Below are 17,500 nucleotides of genomic sequence, written 5' to 3' on the forward strand. Positions count from 1 at the left end.
TTTGTACATATTCTCTCTCTTGTATTATATCTGTTTCTTCACTTATGTTATTTTGTATTTCTTCTCTATATTTTATAACCGCTTCTTTGTATTCTCGTCGTTTTCGTATTCCTTTTATTGCCTCAATAGACCTTGTTGTTTCCATTTTTATTTTTAAGTGCTTATTTATCGCTATTATATTGCTTGAGATTTGTGCTTCTTCATACGCCATCATCTCGATTTCTTCGTCGTTCCATCTTGGTTTAGTTCTTGCCAACTGAATTTCTTCATTATATTCTTCTCGATGCTGGCTTTTCTTATGAAGTCCCAGCCCAATTTTTGAGTTAAAAGATCGCATACAATGAGGGCAGACGTATTCCATGATGACCACATTTTGTTCAATCGGTGTATTGATATTCCTTTCTTGGGGATTTCCACGAGTCGAGTTTTCATTGGGGGGAGGCTCCGAGGTACCTCCCCGTACATATGTTTCATTATTTGTAGAAGTAGCACCAATGAAATTCCTCTTTCGAGGACACAGTGGGGGGGTTGCTAACCCACCCACCGCGTATAATGTATGTCGTTAATTTGCTATCGCATTATATGTTGATTTTGCGGCCGGGATTCATCGCAAAGGGGGTGCTCTCAGGCTCCGGCAGGCGACAAACCTCCCCCTTTGCTAGTGTTTTAAACTATGGCTTTATTTATGATCAGTGCCTAATAATGAATCATATTTACTCTTTCGTTTATTTTGCGTTTTAGTATCGCGCACTTATTTGTGTCAAATGCCGAATGATCCAGTTCCGTTAACTTTGCCTTTGTACAGTTGTGACATTTTAATGTTTCCTTTTTATTGCATGCCCTTGATTCGTGATCTCCTGCACAGTGACCACAGATGTCCTTCTCCGCTCTGCATACTTTCGCAATGTGTCCTATCGCTAAACATTTGTAGCATTGGGTTACTCGAATATGGTCCATTATCCTACATGATGACCATCCCATATATATGCGGCCCCGGGCTAATAGGCGTCTTCTGATTTCCGGTGTTACTTCAATTATCATATTTGTGCTTTTTCTTTTCTCCGGTGGATAAAAATATACCATTTTAATTTCGTCGTCCGCGACTCCTTCCAAATTCTGCTTCATTAAGCATTGCATAGCTTCTTCCTTGTTTGTAGTAGTCGGTATGTCTCTTATTATTAGTCTGGGATTCATGTTATCGAACGTTTTAATTTCCATCCCTGCGTTGGTTAGTGCCTGCTTCATTTTGTTCAATTCTCCTTTAGGTGCTACTATTTTAATCGTCTTGTTTCGTCCTCTTATCAGGCGATCGATTTTAATGCCCATTTCATCTGGTTTAATTGTCTTTAATACCGCTTGTTTTGTTGCCGTTGCATCAGCGTAATCCTTTTCGTTTTCTCTTGTGGGTGCTACTTCGATTGTTTCTGTTTGTTGCCTTGGTTCCATGTTTCGTTTTGTTGCCCATGTGGCTCCTCCTTGCGCTTCCTTGTTTACCTTAACCGCATTAGCGTAGCTCCCTGTTGGTCCCATCGTTGTGCATGTCTCTTCGTGTTGCCATTCCGTTAATGCTTCTCTAATAGTCGTTTTTGTCATTTCTTTTATTGATTCCGCTTCTTCTTTCGCGTTTGATTTTTGTACTTCCGTTTTAATCATTCCCCATATGCGCAATGTGGTGTCTCTTTCTGCCTTCATTGTTAGGTAAGCCATTGTCAGTTTATTAATTGCTCTTCTATAAGCTGCCATAATCAACTCAAGTTCCTTCTTTTTGGTTGCTGATTCTTTGCTGACAGCGTTTATCGAGGCAAAATTATAGTCATGGCTATCTAAATCATCTTTCATCTTCTGTAGATCCACATCTGTTATCGGGGATAAATCTTTTATTTCTTTTCCCTCCAAAGGGGATGTTGCCAGTCGTTTCGCTCCTCGCAATCCCTGCTGTACAACTACCGAGTCGCTACCTGAACGAAAACGAAAATCGGACATAGCTCTCGCTACGGGGGTGTTAGGCACTCCCCCAGGATCGATCTCCATCTCATTAACTTGTTGCTCCAAAGCACGCGGTTCTTCCTGACTCATATTTAATTTTAATGATTTAGCCTTATTTTATTGTCACCCGGTATATAATAATTGATGAGAAATGGTCTTAATTATCACAGGGTAACTCTCAAGTTCAGAAATACCGCAGCTTGATTTTATTTTGCAACACTTAGTTTTTATAATTTGACTCTGTTTTATTGTCACCCGGTATATAATAACTAATCAAAAGCAGTCTAAATCCTCATAGAAAAAAAATTTACAAGTCCAACAATATCGCTGTTTCGATTTTTAGCAACACTTCGGTTTGTTCCTTTTATTGTCAAGTATGTTCTTTTAATCATCCGTTAAAATTAATTTTTGGACACCCGGTATTGTTTGTAGTCGTTTGGTGTGTATTTTTAATTTTTTCGGTCTGTTCTTTTATTTCTCCGGTCTGTTCTTTTAAACCGTTTTAAAAATGCGTTCAATTCGCGTTTTCGAACACACCCGACCGGGCCAATATGGCCGACACACGTGCTCGTGTACACTGCCGTATATAGATGTAAATCGACTTTTATCGGCCCAATCTTAACGGATTTTGATGTTGAAAAGCATCCCATGCAGTGGAAATCTCGCACAATCATTAATTTCGTATTATTTTTATGTCACAGTAAATCTAAATGTCACCACGGGCAAACGAAATCCGTCCATATACCTAGCCCGTAAACAACTTCCGTCGCCGATATTTGACAAACCACACAACCGCCAAAGACGTGGCATATATCAACGAAAAGCCCGTGCGAAACACTACTCGCGGATCACCAACTTGTCTTTCTAGGCCACTTGCAATCACAATTAATCGGCACTAACTCGGGAGCGATGTGACACACGTCCGTCGCCTTAAGAGAGTCATAGTTACTCCCGCCGTTTACCCGCGCTTGCTTGAATTTCTTCACGTTGACATTCAGAGCACTGGGCAGAAATCACATTGCGTCAACACCCGCGAGGGCCATCGCAATGCTTTGTTTTAATTAGACAGTCGGATTCCCCTAGTCCGTGCCAGTTCTGAGCTGAGCGTTGAATGGCGGCCGAAGAGGACGACCACGACGGCTCGCGCCGCCACGGAAGCCTCGCAGCAAGGAAGATCCGCGGGAGGCCAAGGCACGGGACCGAGCTCGGATCCCTGAACCGGCGCGAGAACGCCGATAGTTCACCTCGCCCAGGCCCGGCACGTCAGCCAGACCCGCTTCCCGACCAAGCCCGACACGCCCCGCTCCTCAGAGCCAATCCTTATTCTGAAGTTACGGATCCAATTTGCCGACTTCCCTTACCTACATTAGTCTATCGACTAGAGGCTCTTTACCTTGGAGACCTGCTGCGGATATGGGTACGAACCGGCGCGACACCTCCACGTGGCCCTCTCCTGGATTTTCAAGGTCCGAGGGAAGATCCGGACACCGCCGCAACTGCGGTGCTCTTCGCGTTCCAAACCCTATCTCCCTGCTAGAGGTTTCCAGGGAACTCGAACGCTTATACAGAAAAGAAAACTCTTCCCGGATCTCCCGACGGCGTCTCCAGGTCATTTTGGGTTACCCCGACGAACACTCTTACGAGGGCCCGAATTGTATGCGGTTCCGCTGCCGGGTTCCGGAATAGGAACCGGATTCCCTTTCGCCCGACGGGCGTGTGTCAAAGTTCACTCACCGCGCGCGACGGCACACTCGCGTGTGCGCGCGCGCTTTTGTGCGCGAGACTTTTCTGCGACAACGAGAGTATCGTACGCCGTCATTGACATAGGATTTCTCCTAGGGCTTAGGATCGACTGACTCGTGTGCAACGGCTGTTCACACGAAACCCTTCTCCACGTCAGTCCTCCAGGGCCTCGCTGGAGTATTTGCTACTACCACCAAGATCTGCACCGACGGCGGCTCCAGGCAGGCTCGCGCCCAGACCCTTCTGCGCACACCGTCGCGACCCTCCTACTCGTCAGGGCTTCGTGGCGGCCTGTAAGCTCCGGGCGAGGAGTTACCCACGCCCTGCCCACGGCCGCCCCTCTTGCCGCTGACGGCAGAGTATAGGCTCGACGCTTCAGCGCCATCCATTTTCAGGGCTAGTTGCTTCGGCAGGTGAGTTGTTACACACTCCTTAGCGGATTCCGACTTCCATGGCCACCGTCCTGCTGTCTTAAGCAACCAACGCCTTTCATGGTGTCCCATGAGCGTCGAGTTGGGCGCCTTAACTCTGCGTTTGGTTCATCCCACAGCGCCAGTTCTGCTTACCAAAAATGGCCCACTTGGCACTCTGATCCGAGATGCTCGTGGCTTCATAGTTCAAGAAAGCCAGAGATCTCACCCATTTAAAGTTTGAGAATAGGTTGAGGTCGTTTCGGCCCCAAGGCCTCTAATCATTCGCTTTACCAGATGAGACTCGCGCGCGTTCCGTGCGGAACGGCCGAGTGCCAGCTATCCTGAGGGAAACTTCGGAGGGAACCAGCTACTAGATGGTTCGATTAGTCTTTCGCCCCTATACCCAGTTCCGACGATCGATTTGCACGTCAGAATCGCTACGGACCTCCATCAGGGTTTCCCTGACTTCGTCCTGACCAGGCATAGTTCACCATCTTTCGGGTCCCAACGTGTACGCTCTGGGTGCGCCTCTTCTCGCAATGAGAACGAGACGCCCCGGGAGTGCGGAGCCGCATCGCGACGCGGCCCATCCTCCCTCGGTCGACAACCAGGGCCGACCTTCACTTTCATTACGCCTTTAGGTATCGCTGATCCCAATGACTCGCGTACATGTTAGACTCCTTGGTCCGTGTTTCAAGACGGGTCCTAAGAGTACCCAAAGCAGTAGCGTCGCCGACCGGTATCGGTCCCCGAGTTGCCCGGGAACGTTTGCAGGCCTGTCGAAGGTTAACCGTACGACCAACAGCGGGCCAGGACCGGTGACGGCGCTAGGTCCGTAAGCCTCCGTGTACCGTGGCGCGCGCTTGCGACGGCCTCGACGCACTCCCGCGTGTGTGAGCGCTGCGGCCTGATACCTTGCGTGTACCGCCGGGCAGCCGGCCGGGCGACCGAGGGTTTGACGGCGTGCCGTGTTACCGGCGACGCGTCAGACACCGCACCCGGGCCGTAGACCGACACCCAGCGGGTCGCGACGTTCTACTAGGGGAGAAGTGCACGACGACGAAAACGCCGGACATCGGCGCGCGGCAGCGTGCCCGCGCGCGAGCCGTGAGGCCCCGCGGGGCATCGCCCACCGACGCGAAGCCAGCGTCGCTGACGATGAATCTCCCCGTTCGATCTTTTGGGTTTCTTAGGTTTACCCCTGAACGGTTTCACGTACTCTTGAACTCTCTCTTCAAAGTTCTTTTCAACTTTCCCTCACGGTACTTGTTCGCTATCGGTCTCGTGGTCGTATTTAGCCTTAGATGGAGTTTACCACCCACTTAGAGCTGCACTCTCAAGCAACCCGACTCTAAGGAGAGATCCTCCCGAGACGCGCACCGGTCGCTACGGGCCTGGCACCCTCTGCGGGTAAGTGGCCCCATTCAAGATGGACTTGGACGCGACGCGGCACCTCGGGATAAGCGGACCCTCCCAAACACCACATTTCCCTGCGGCGGAACCGCGGGATTCGGTGCTGGGCTCTTTCCTGTTCGCTCGCCGCTACTAAGGAAATCCTGGTTAGTTTCTTTTCCTCCGCTTAATAATATGCTTAAATTCAGCGGGTGATCTCGCCTGCTCTGAGGTCGTCAAAAGAAATTGTCGTGAGGCTGTACTATATATATATATAATACGAAGAAGGCGAGACGACGACGACGACGACGCGAGAGAAAAGAGAAACGCAACGCGGCGAAACGCCGCGCGCGAGCGCTTGGTTAGACTACGCCGCGTGCCCCGGTCAAGAGCTGCTACCATACATAGCGCTTTCGTGGACTCGGGAACACGCGCGGTCGACCCGCGCGCGATCTCTCACCTCGCACACACTTTTGCTGCGCAGGGGGCGATCGGTGCACGCAAAATATTTGAAAGAAGAGACGAAGGGAAAATGAGAAAACGAACGAGGCAGAGAGAACAACCGCGAGAGCGTGGTGGTCTTTCGTCGACGTTGCGTCAACCGCGCCGCGATCCGCGCGCCCGCGCGCCAACCAACCGACCACGACGACAACTGGCCAGCCAGCCCGACGCGAACGTCGGAGGCCGGTTTGCGCGTCGTGGTGGCGTCGGCAACGCGACTGCGGCGGCGGCCGGCAGCAGCTGCAGCGGCGACGACCACTCTCTCTCTCTTATAATACGGTCAGGTTCTCTCGTATCTTTGCTTCGTCGTATATATCTCTAAAATCCCTCCTCTCGAGTTTCCTTTGCGTTGGCGGCGGTAAAGCGACGATATGCGCTCTGTGCAGAAGAGAACGAGGAGGCGCGCGATTATCTCGCGGCCTCTATTCTCCTCTCCGATCTTCATTCGAAGAAGGAGAGGAAAACTCAAACTCGGTTCTCCGCGCTCCTTATGAACTACTTCTCCGTGGATCAGCCTTGGATCCCGCGCGCGCCGCAAGCGGCACACAGGCCACCTTCCGGGAGTACAAGCGCGAACGAATTGTCGGCTTGTTTCACTCCGGGCGGCGGCGCGCGAGGGGCAGATCTACTCTTTTTCGTTCGGCGCGTATATACGTATAACGTATAAACTCCTTGCAAGAGCTCGCCACGTTTATCACCACCGCGCACGTCCTTCCCTCCCGTGCGTGTGTGCGTGCGTGCGTCTCTCTGCGATTCTCGATCGCATCTTTCGGTCGGTCGTCGTTCATTCGTTCGACCCTCAAACCTCGTTATTTCGGACGACGCCCAACGGGGGCGCGAGAGTACGCCGCCGTTCCGCGAGTATAGAGAGAGCGCGCGCAGAGAGCGCGAGAGCCTTCGTAAAACCCTGATGGAATCCAGCAACTCGCCGCGTGGATAGCGTGCGTAGTGTGCCTGATACCCCGGGGAAGGCGTCATCGACGACTCCTCGCTTCTCTTCTCTTTTCTCGTGGATGCGGGTATAACTCTCTCGCCGGCCGCCGCGATCGGGCGAACGTCCAACGAATCGCTCGTACGCGGCCGTCGAAACGGCGCGCGCAAGCAGTTTGTCTTCGATAAAACGACCCTCAGCCAGGCGTGGTCCGGGAATTGTATCCGTGGACCGCAATGTGCGTTCGAAATGTCGATGTTCATGTGTCCTGCAGTTCACAAGTTGACGCGCAATTAGCTGCGTTCTTCATCGACCCACGAGCCAAGTGATCCACCGTTCAGGGTAATCGTTCCTTCGCGCACCAAGTACGCTCTATCAAGGAATAGACAACAATGTGCGTCTTCTTCGTTTTGGCCCTTCGATCAGCCTGGCCGCGCGTCCGAGCACGCGCGGACCGCCGCCCCTGTTACGGGGGCTACGGCACAATAATGGAGAGAGAGAGACGTCGGTTGTCGGCGCGGCGCGAAAACCAAGAGGTTGCGTCTCTCGCGAAGCGAGAGCCGGGGCGGAACTCTTTGAAAAACCATCGGGGTCGAAAATGACTAGCATATTCGACGAACCCTTCAGCGCGCGCGATCGCGCGCGCGCGACCGGAGGAAGAGCAGCGGCGAGAATCGTCGCACTCTCCACTCCTCGCCCGGCGCGCACGACGACGCGGCAGCATAGGTTACCACCGGTACGCGGCGCATTCGCGCGCACCGCAACGCGTCCGAATCGCGGAGATAGAGGCAGCGCGCGAGCGCGCCTCCGTAGTCTCCTTCTCACCGATCCTGATCCGCGAGCGGGCGCGCATATAGATGCACCTTCGCGCTCCTCCTGGATTCGCACAACGAGACCAACCGGCCGCGCTAGCCCCGGCTAAGGGGCGCGCTGAGCGCGGTGGTCCGCGCAACGGGTCGTTCGAAGCGCGCGAGAGACAGAGAGTCGGAGAATCTCCGCAGGAAACGAGAGAGAGAGAGAATGCAAAGAGCGTAATACGGCAATGCGTACAACTCTCGAATCTCTCTTCTTCTCCACAATATGCCCGGGGTCCTCTCTCGCTTTGAGCTCTCGAGATCTCGACACACTCGTCCCGACCGACAATCCTCTCTTATACGACGGCGACGAATGCGGCGCACACCGCAGCACGCCACCGTTGGCGGCGTGTGAGCGCGCACGCGGTCGTTGCGTCGCATAAACTATTCTCTCCTCTCGATCTCGCAATTTTGCTCGAGCGAAGCGTCGCGTCTCGCGACGGACGCTCCGACGAGGAGTGGGAAGGCGGCGCGGACTCGGAAGACGCGATGTCTCGCGTGCGATTAGATTTTGCGCCCCTTCAGCCACTCTCGACACAACTCGCAGAGTCGTGTTCTAGCTTGTCTGCCCCGTATCGCGGCAGGCAACGTAGTACGCGTTACCGTGCGCGCGTACGGTTCCTCGTCCATGCAGTCGCCGGCCGCTGCGCGCTCGTCACGAGAACGGTGCACACAGAGCAGCAGGACCTCCGGAACGTTAATGATCCTTCCGCAGGTTCACCTACGGAAACCTTGTTACGACTTTTACTTCCTCTAAATGATCAAGTTTGGTCATCTTCCCGGCAACATCGGCAATGCCGACGCATTGCCGCGCACCAGTCCGAAGACCTCACTAAATCATTCAATCGGTAGTAGCGACGGGCGGTGTGTACAAAGGGCAGGGACGTAATCAACGCGAGCTTATGACTCGCGCTTACTGGGAATTCCTCGTTCATGGGGAACAATTGCAAGCCCCAATCCCTAGCACGAAGGAGGTTCAGCGGGTTACCCGGGCCTTTCGGCCAGGGAACACACGCTGATTCCTTCAGTGTAGCGCGCGTGCGGCCCAGAACATCTAAGGGCATCACAGACCTGTTATTGCTCAATCTCGTGCGGCTAGAAGCCGCCTGTCCCTCTAAGAAGATTTGTTTGTACGTTGGTAGTAAAAACCCGCCGGCCGAAGCCGGGGCCTTCGAATACCATAAGGTACGCCTATTTAGCAGGCTAGAGTCTCGTTCGTTATCGGAATTAACCAGACAAATCGCTCCACCAACTAAGAACGGCCATGCACCACCACCCACCGAATCAAGAAAGAGCTATCAATCTGTCAATCCTTCCGGTGTCTGGGCCTGGTGAGGTTTCCCGTGTTGAGTCAAATTAAGCCGCAGGCTCCACTCCTGGTGGTGCCCTTCCGTCAATTCCTTTAAGTTTCAGCTTTGCAACCATACTTCCCCGGAACCCAAAAGCTTTGGTTTCCCGGAAGCTGCCCGCCGAGTCATCGGAGGAACTTCGGCGGATCGCTAGCTGGCATCGTTTATGGTTAGAACTAGGGCGGTATCTGATCGCCTTCGAACCTCTAACTTTCGTTCTTGATTAATGAAAACATTTTTGGCAAATGCTTTCGCTTCTGTCCGTCTTGCGACGATCCAAGAATTTCACCTCTAACGTCGCAATACGAATGCCCCCATCTGTCCCTATTAATCATTACCTCGGGGTTCCGAAAACCAACAAAATAGAACCGAGGTCCTATTCCATTATTCCATGCACGCAGTATTCAGGCGAGGATAGCCTGCTTTAAGCACTCTAATTTGTTCAAAGTAAACGTACCGGCCCGACTCGACACTCAGTAAAGAGCACCGCGACGGGATATTAGTTTGGGCGGCCCCTCGCGGGGCTAAGCCCACCGGTAGGACGTCCCACATCACGCCAGTTAAACACCGCGAGCGGTGAACCGACGGTGTGCGACACAGATTCAACTACGAGCTTTTTAACCGCAACAACTTTAATATACGCTATTGGAGCTGGAATTACCGCGGCTGCTGGCACCAGACTTGCCCTCAATGGATCCTCGTTAAAGGATTTAAAGTGTACTCATTCCGATTACGGGGCCTCGGATGAGTCCCGTATCGTTATTTTTCGTCACTACCTCCCCGTGCCGGGAGTGGGTAATTTGCGCGCCTGCTGCCTTCCTTGGATGTGGTAGCCGTTTCTCAGGCTCCCTCTCCGGAATCGAACCCTGATTCCCCGTTACCCGTTACAACCATGGTAGGCGCAGAACCTACCATCGACAGTTGATAAGGCAGACATTTGAAAGATGCGTCGCCGGTGCTAGGACCGTACGATCAGCACAAAGTTATTCAGAGTCGCCAAAATAAACGGTGGACGCACGGAGATCCGCACGCCACCGATTGGTTTTGATCTAATAAAAGCGTCCCTTCCATCACTGGTCGGGACTCTGTTTTGCATGTATTAGCTCTAGAATTACCACAGTTATCCAAGTAAATGTGGGTACAATCTAATGAACCATAACTGATTTAATGAGCCATTCGCGGTTTCACCTTAATTCGGCATGCACTGAGACATGCATGGCTTAATCTTTGAGACAAGCATATGACTACTGGCAGGATCAACCAGGGAGCTTCGTGTGTGCGATCGCGGTTACTCGCGGTGGAGCAACGCGAAAGACAACGCTACGCTGCTACGGACACTCCGCGAGGAAGAGCCGTGCGCGTTTCGTGTGTCGTTAATGCCGCCGGAACTTTTCGAGCCGGTCGACGGACACGCTTTTCGTATTTATATATACCTTAACGGTATGAAAGATCAAATTTTGTTCTCATTCACCCATAACAGCGGCTTGTAAGGCCGCTTAGCCCTGACGCTAGACCGATCCGATCTGAGACGTCGTGGAGCACTGTTCGTTCAACGGTGCCAGCGGTGAGAACACCGAGGCACCGGTTGAAAATTATTTCGCTACGGCGTACAAGTAAGCGGGAACGGCGACATCGTCAAAGATCTCGCCGAAACCGACACTCTCGTATCCGTGGAGTTGATGTTCGGTAAGCGCAACGATACGTCCGCACGCTTGCTCGGAAGCGAGGGACGATCGCGCGTCCAACACGTAAGTGCGCGCCACATATGAGCCATTCGGTCTCTCGACACCGACTCGTGGCAATGCTGTGTCTTATAGTACCGAACCGGGCGGCCGGGCGGTCGGCGACGCACGGTCTAACGCACGGCGGTATATGGGCGAAACCTGCGAAATTTCGACGCCTCGAGGACTTAGCCGCTGCGTCGTACGTAGTTATTTACGCAAAAGTCCTCGAGCCTCGTGTTGCTTTCGGCAAGTAGTTACCCACGGACAGCTCGAACGGCAAAGTACTCGAGCTCCGTATCGTTTCGGCTCGGATTTACCAACGCCTTCGATTTTCGACTTTGGTGTCGAAACGATCGCCGAGCCCGGCGCACATTTGGCCGAATGTCGGCAACACGCCCGAACGATCTCAAAGAGAACCAAAGTTCTCGTAGTAAGCGCGAGGCTAAATTCTCTCAAAAAGCGTTCTAGTGCGAACGACACTTTTGTACGCACCGCAGTGCTTCGTCGAGCTCGGTTATACATACGCCGTAACGCTACGGTACGACCAGACCGAGCGCTCGCATGCATCGTGTTGTGCACGAGTCGCCGCAGCGACAACACCTCTTACAGTACCGAACCGAGCGGCCGGGCGGTCGGCGACGCACGGTCTAACGCACGGCGGTATATGGGCGCCGGCGGTGAAATTTCGACGCCGCGCGGACTTAGCCGCTGCGGCGCACGGTAGTTACCTCCGCGTCAAAGATCTCGAGCTCCGTGTTGTTTTACGGCTCGGAGGTACGTACGGACCGCACGAACGGCAGAGTCCTCGAGATACAAAATTTCTTCGTCAAGTATTCACCAATTCCTTCGCTATCCGGCCTCGAAACGATCGCCGAGAGCTTGGCGCACAATTGGCCGAATGTCGGCAAGACGCCCGAACGCTCTCGAAAAAGAGAACCGAAATTCTCGCACTCAGCGCAGTGCAAAACACTTTAAAAATCTCTCTCGAGCGAAAGACACTTTCGTACGCACCGCAGTGCTTCGCCGAGCTCGGTTATACATACGCCGTAACGCTACGGTACGACCAGACCGAGAGCTCGCATGCATCGTGTTGTGCACGAGTCGCCTCAGCGACGACACCTCTTACAGTACCGAACCGAGCGGCCGGGCGGTCGGCGACGCACGGTCTAACGCACGGCGGTATATGGGCGCCGGCGGTGAAATTTCGACGCCGCGCGGACTTAGCCGCTGCGGCGCACGGTAGTTACCTCCGCGTCAAAGATCTCGAGCTCCGTGTTGTTTTACGGCTCGGAGGTACGTACGGACCGCACGAACGGCAGAGTCCTCGAGATACAAAATTTCTTCGTCAAGTATTCACCAATTCCTTCGCTATCCGGCCTCGAAACGATCGCCGAGAGCTTGGCGCACATTTGGCCGAATGTCGGCAAGACGCCCGAAAGATCTCAAAAAGAGAACCAAAGTTCTCGTAGTAAGCGCGAAGCTAAATTCTCTCAAAAAGCGTTCTAGTGCGAACGACACTTTTGTACGCACCGCAGTGCTTCGCCGAGCTCGGTTATACATACGCCGTAACGCTACGGTACGACCAGACCGAGCGCTCGCATGCACCGTGTTGTGCACGAGTCGCCGCAGCGACGACACCTCTTACAGTACCGAACCGAGCGGCCGGGCGGTCGGCGACGCACGGTCTAACGCACGGCGGTATATGGGCGCCGGCGGTGAAATTTCGACGCCGCGCGGACTTAGCCGCTGCGGCGCACGGTAGTTACCTCCGCGTCAAAGATCTCGAGCTCCGTGTTGTTTTACGGCTCGGAGGTACGTACGGACCGCACGAACGGCAGAGTCCTCGAGATACAAAATTTCTTCGTCACGTATTCACCAATTCCTTCGCTATCCGGCCTCGAAACGATCGCCGAGAGCTTGGCGCACATTTGGCCGAATGTCGGCAAGACGCCCGAAAGATCTCAAAGAGAGAACCAAAGTTCTCGTAGTAAGCGCGAAGCTAAATTCTCTCAAAAAGCGTTCTAGTGCGAACGACACTTTTGTACGCACCGCAGTGCTTCGCCGAGCTCGGTTATACATACGCCGTAACGCTACGGTACGACCAGACCGAGCGCTCGCATGCATCGTGTTGTGCACGAGTCGCCGCAGCGACGACACCTCTTACAGTACCGAACCGAGCGGCCGGGCGGTCGGCGACGCACGGTCTAACGCACGGCGGTATATGGGCGCCGGCGGTGAAATTTCGACGCCGCGCGGACTTAGCCGCTGCGGCGCACGGTAGTTACCTCCGCGTCAAAGATCTCGAGCTCCGTGTTGTTTTACGGCTCGGAGGTACGTACGGACCGCACGAACGGCAGAGTCCTCGAGATACAAAATTTCTTCGTCACGTATTCACCAATTCCTTCGCTATCCGGCCTCGAAACGATCGCCGAGAGCTTGGCGCACATTTGGCCGAATGTCGGCAAGACGCCCGAAAGATCTCAAAAGAGAACCAAAGTTCTCGTAGTAAGCGCGAAGCTAAATTCTCTCAAAAAGCGTTCTAGTGCGAACGACACTTTTGTACGCACCGCAGTGCTTCGCCGAGCTCGGTTATACATACGCCGTAACGCTACGGTACGACCAGACCGAGAGCTCGCATGCATCGTGTTGTGCACGAGTCGCCGCAGCGACGACACCTCTTACAGTACCGAACCGAGCGGCCGGGCGGTCGGCGACGCACGGTCTAACGCACGGCGGTATATGGGCGCCGGCGGTGAAATTTCGACGCCGCGCGGACTTAGCCGCTGCGGCGCACGGTAGTTACCTCCGCGTCAAAGATCTCGAGCTCCGTGTTGTTTACGGCTCGGAGGTACGTACGGACCGCACGAACGGCAGAGTCCTCGAGATACAAAATTTCTTCGTCACGTATTCACCAATTCCTTCGCTATCCGGCCTCGAAACGATCGCCGAGAGCTTGGCGCACATTTGGCCGAATGTCGGCAAGACGCCCGAAAGATCTCAAAAAGAGAACCAAAGTTCTCGTAGTAAGCGCGAAGCTAAATTCTCTCAAAAAGCGTTCTAGTGCGAACGACACTTTTGTACGCACCGCAGTGCTTCGCCGAGCTCGGTTATACATACGCCGTAACGCTACGGTACGACCAGACCGAGAGCTCGCATGCACCGTGTTGTGCACGAGTCGCCGCAGCGACGACACCTCTTACAGTACCGAACCGAGCGGCCGGGCGGTCGGCGACGCACGGTCTAACGCACGGCGGTATATGGGCGCCGGCGGTGAAATTTCGACGCCGCGCGGACTTAGCCGCAGCGAAGTCCGCGAGCCTCGTGTTGCTTTTACCACGTAGTTACTTCCGAGCGGTCCGACCGTCAAAGTTCGCGAGCCTCGTGTTGCTTTGGGAACGTAGTTACTTCCGAGCGGTTTGATCGGCAAAGTACGCGAGCCTCGTGTTGCTTTTACCACGTAGTTACTTCCGAGCGGTCCGACCGTCAAAGTCCGCGAGCCTCGTGTTGCTTTCGGCTCGGAGTTACTTCCGCGCGGTCCTAGCGGCAAAGTACGCGAGCCTCGTGTTGCTTTCGGGTCGGAGTTACTTCCGCGCGGTCCGATCGGCAAAGTACGCGAGCCTCGTGTTGCTTTCGGCAGGTTACTTCCGCGCGGTCCTAGCGGCAAAGTACGCGAGCCTCGTGTTGCTTTCGGCTCGGAGTTACTTCCGCGCGGTCCTAGCGGCAAAGTACGCGAGCCTCGTGTTGCTTTCGGCTCGGAGTTACTTCCGCGCGGTCCGATCGGCAAAGTACGCGAGCCTCGTGTTGCTTTCGGCTCGGAGTTACTTCCGCGCGGTCCTAGCGGCAAAGTACGCGAGCCTCGTGTTGCTTTCGGCTCGGAGTTACTTCCGCGCGGTCCGATCGGCAAAGTACGCGAGCCTCGTGTTGCTTTCGGCTGGGAGTTACTTCCGCGCGGTCCTAGCGGCAAAGTACGCGAGCCTCGTGTTGCTTTCGGCTCGGAGTTACTTCCGCGCGGTCCTAGCGGCAAAGTACGCGAGCCTCGTGTTGCTTTCGGCTCGGAGTTACTTCCGCGCGGTCCGATCGGCAAAGTACGCGAGCCTCGTGTTGCTTTCGGCTCGGAGTTACTTCCGCGCGGTCCTAGCGGCAAAGTACGCGAGCCTCGTGTTGCTTTCGGCTCGTAGCTACTTTCGAGCGGTTCGGACAACAAAGTCCGCGAGCCCTGTGTTACTACTGCTCGGGGCTGCTTCCGAACGTTTCGGGCAATCAACTTTTTGTTCTCCGTATTGTTTTTATAAGCTATCTTAGCTATTTTCTCGTAAAAGTTAAATTTTCGCGTTTTGTGCTGTTTTTCGAGCTCTCTGCTGGCGATCGTCTATGTTCTTAAATCTCGTGTTATTTTCTTGAGCTCTTCGTAATTTCGGCCGACGAGCGGCTAAGTTTACGAGTTTTGTGTTGCTTTCTGCACGTAGTTACTTCCGAGCGGTCCGACCGTCAAAGTACGCGAGCCTCGTGTTGCTTTCGGCTCGGAGTTACTTCCGCGCGGTCCTAGCGACAAAGTACGCGAGCCTCGTGTTGCTTTCGGCTCGGAGTTACTTCCGCGCGGTCCGATCGGCAAAGTACGCGAGCCTCGTGTTGCTTTCGGCTCGGAGTTACTTCCGCGCGGTCCGAGCGGCAAAGTACGCGAGCCTCGTGTTGCTTTCGGCTCGGAGTTACTTCCGCGCGGTCCTAGCGGCAAAGTACGCGAGCCTCGTGTTGCTTTCGGCTCGGAGTTACTTCCGCGCGGTCCGATCGGCAAAGTACGCGAGCCTCGTGTTGCTTTCGGCTTGGTGTTACTTCCGCGCGGTCCTAGCGGCAAAGTACGCGAGCCTCGTGTTGCTTTCGGCTCGGAGTTACTTCCGCGCGGTCCTAGCGGCAAAGTACGCGAGCCTCGTGTTGCTTTCGGCTCGGAGTTACTTCCGCGCGGTCCGATCGGCAAAGTACGCGAGCCTCGTGTTGCTTTCGGCTCGGAGTTACTTCCGCGCGGTCCTAGCGGCAAAGTACGCGAGCCTCGTGTTGCTTTCGGCTCGGAGTTACTTCCGCGCGGTCCGATCGGCAAAGTACGCGAGCCTCGTGTTGCTTTCGGCTTGGAGTTACTTCCGCGCGGTCCTAGCGGCAAAGTACGCGAGCCTCGTGTTGCTTTCGGCTCGGAGTTACTTCCGCGCGGTCCTAGCGGCAAAGTACGCGAGCCTCGTGTTGCTTTCGGCTCGGAGTTACTTCCGCGCGGTCCGATCGGCAAAGTACGCGAGCCTCGTGTTGCTTTCGGCTCGGAGTTACTTCCGCGCGGTCCTAGCGGCAAAGTACGCGAGCCTCGTGTTGCTTTCGGCTCGTAGCTACTTTCGAGCGGTTCGGACAACAAAGTCCGCGAGCCCTGTGTTACTACTGCTCGGGGCTGCTTCCGAACGTTTCGGGCAATCAACTTTTTGTTCTCCGTATTGTTTTTATAAGCTATCTTAGCTATTTTCTCGTAAAAGTTAAATTTTCGCGTTTTGTGCTGTTTTTCGAGCTCTCTGCTGGCGATCGTCTATGTTCTTAAATCTCGTGTTATTTTCTTGAGCTCTTCGTAATTTCGGCCGACGAGCGGCTAAGTTTACGAGTTTTGTGTTGCTTTCTGCACGTAGTTACTTCCGAGCGGTCCGACCGTCAAAGTACGCGAGCCTCGTGTTGCTTTCGGCTCGGAGTTACTTCCGCGCGGTCCTAGCGACAAAGTACGCGAGCCTCGTGTTGCTTTCGGCTCGGAGTTACTTCCGCGCGGTCCGATCGGCAAAGTACGCGAGCCTCGTGTTGCTTTCGGCTCGGAGTTACTTCCGCGCGGTCCTAGCGGCAAAGTACGCGAGCCTCGTGTTGCTTTCGGCTCGGAGTTACTTCCGCGCGGTCCTAGCGGCAAAGTACGCGAGCCTCGTGTTGCTTTCGGCTCGTAGCTACTTTCGAGCGGTTCGGACAACAAAGTCCGCGAGCCCTGTGTTACTACTGCTCGGGGCTGCTTCCGAACGTTTCGGGCAATCAACTTTTGTTCTCCGTATTGTTTTTTAAGCTATCTTAGCTATTTTCTCGTAAAAGTTAAATTTTCGCGTTTTGTGCTGTTTTTTCGAGCTCTCTGCTGGCGATCGTCTATGTTCTTAAATCTCGTGTTATTTTCTTGAGCTCTTCGTAATTTCGGCCGACGAGCGGCTAAGTTTACGAGTTTTGTGTTGCTTTCTGCACGTAGTTACTTCCGAGCGGTCCGACCGTCAAAGTACGCGAGCCTCGTGTTGCTTTCGGCTCGGAGTTACTTCCGCGCGGTCCTAGCGACAAAGTACGCGAGCCTCGTGTTGCTTTCGGCTCGGAGTTACTTCCGCGCGGTCCGATCGGCAAAGTACGCGAGCCTCGTGTTGCTTTCGGCTCGGAGTTACTTCCGCGCGGTCCTAGCGGCAAAGTACGCGAGCCTCGTGTTGCTTTCGGCTCGGAGTTACTTCCGCGCGGTCCGATCGGCAAAGTACGCGAGCCTCGTGTTGCTTTCGGCTCGGAGTTACTTCCGCGCGGTCCTAGCGGCAAAGTACGCGAGCCTCGTGTTGCTTTCGGCTCGGAGTTACTT

The 17,500-nt window shown here is 54.1% G+C and overlaps 1 protein-coding gene and 2 non-coding genes across 3 annotated transcripts; all 3 read right to left on the bottom strand.

Annotated features, from left to right (window-relative positions):
* Positions 1–686: 686 nt before the first annotated feature.
* LOC139110568 (uncharacterized) lies at positions 687–3,701 on the bottom strand. The gene has a single exon (XM_070670403.1). The coding sequence runs from the start codon at positions 2,074–2,076 to the stop codon at positions 697–699; it is 1,380 nt and encodes a 459-aa protein (XP_070526504.1). The 5' UTR covers positions 2,077–3,701; the 3' UTR covers positions 687–696.
* A 3,455-nt stretch (positions 3,702–7,156) lies between these two features.
* On the bottom strand, positions 7,157–7,311 carry LOC139110807 (5.8S ribosomal RNA). Its single transcript, XR_011547063.1, has one exon. It is a non-coding gene; the product is annotated as a 5.8S ribosomal RNA (ribosomal RNA).
* A 1,207-nt stretch (positions 7,312–8,518) lies between these two features.
* On the bottom strand, positions 8,519–10,436 carry LOC139110792 (small subunit ribosomal RNA). The gene has a single exon (XR_011547051.1). It is a non-coding gene; the product is annotated as a small subunit ribosomal RNA (ribosomal RNA).
* Positions 10,437–17,500: the final 7,064 nt, after the last annotated feature.

This window comes from Cardiocondyla obscurior, linkage group LG21, assembly GCF_019399895.1.
Source record: "Cardiocondyla obscurior isolate alpha-2009 linkage group LG21, Cobs3.1, whole genome shotgun sequence".
In the NCBI taxonomy this organism is placed as follows: Eukaryota; Metazoa; Arthropoda; class Insecta; order Hymenoptera; family Formicidae; genus Cardiocondyla; species Cardiocondyla obscurior.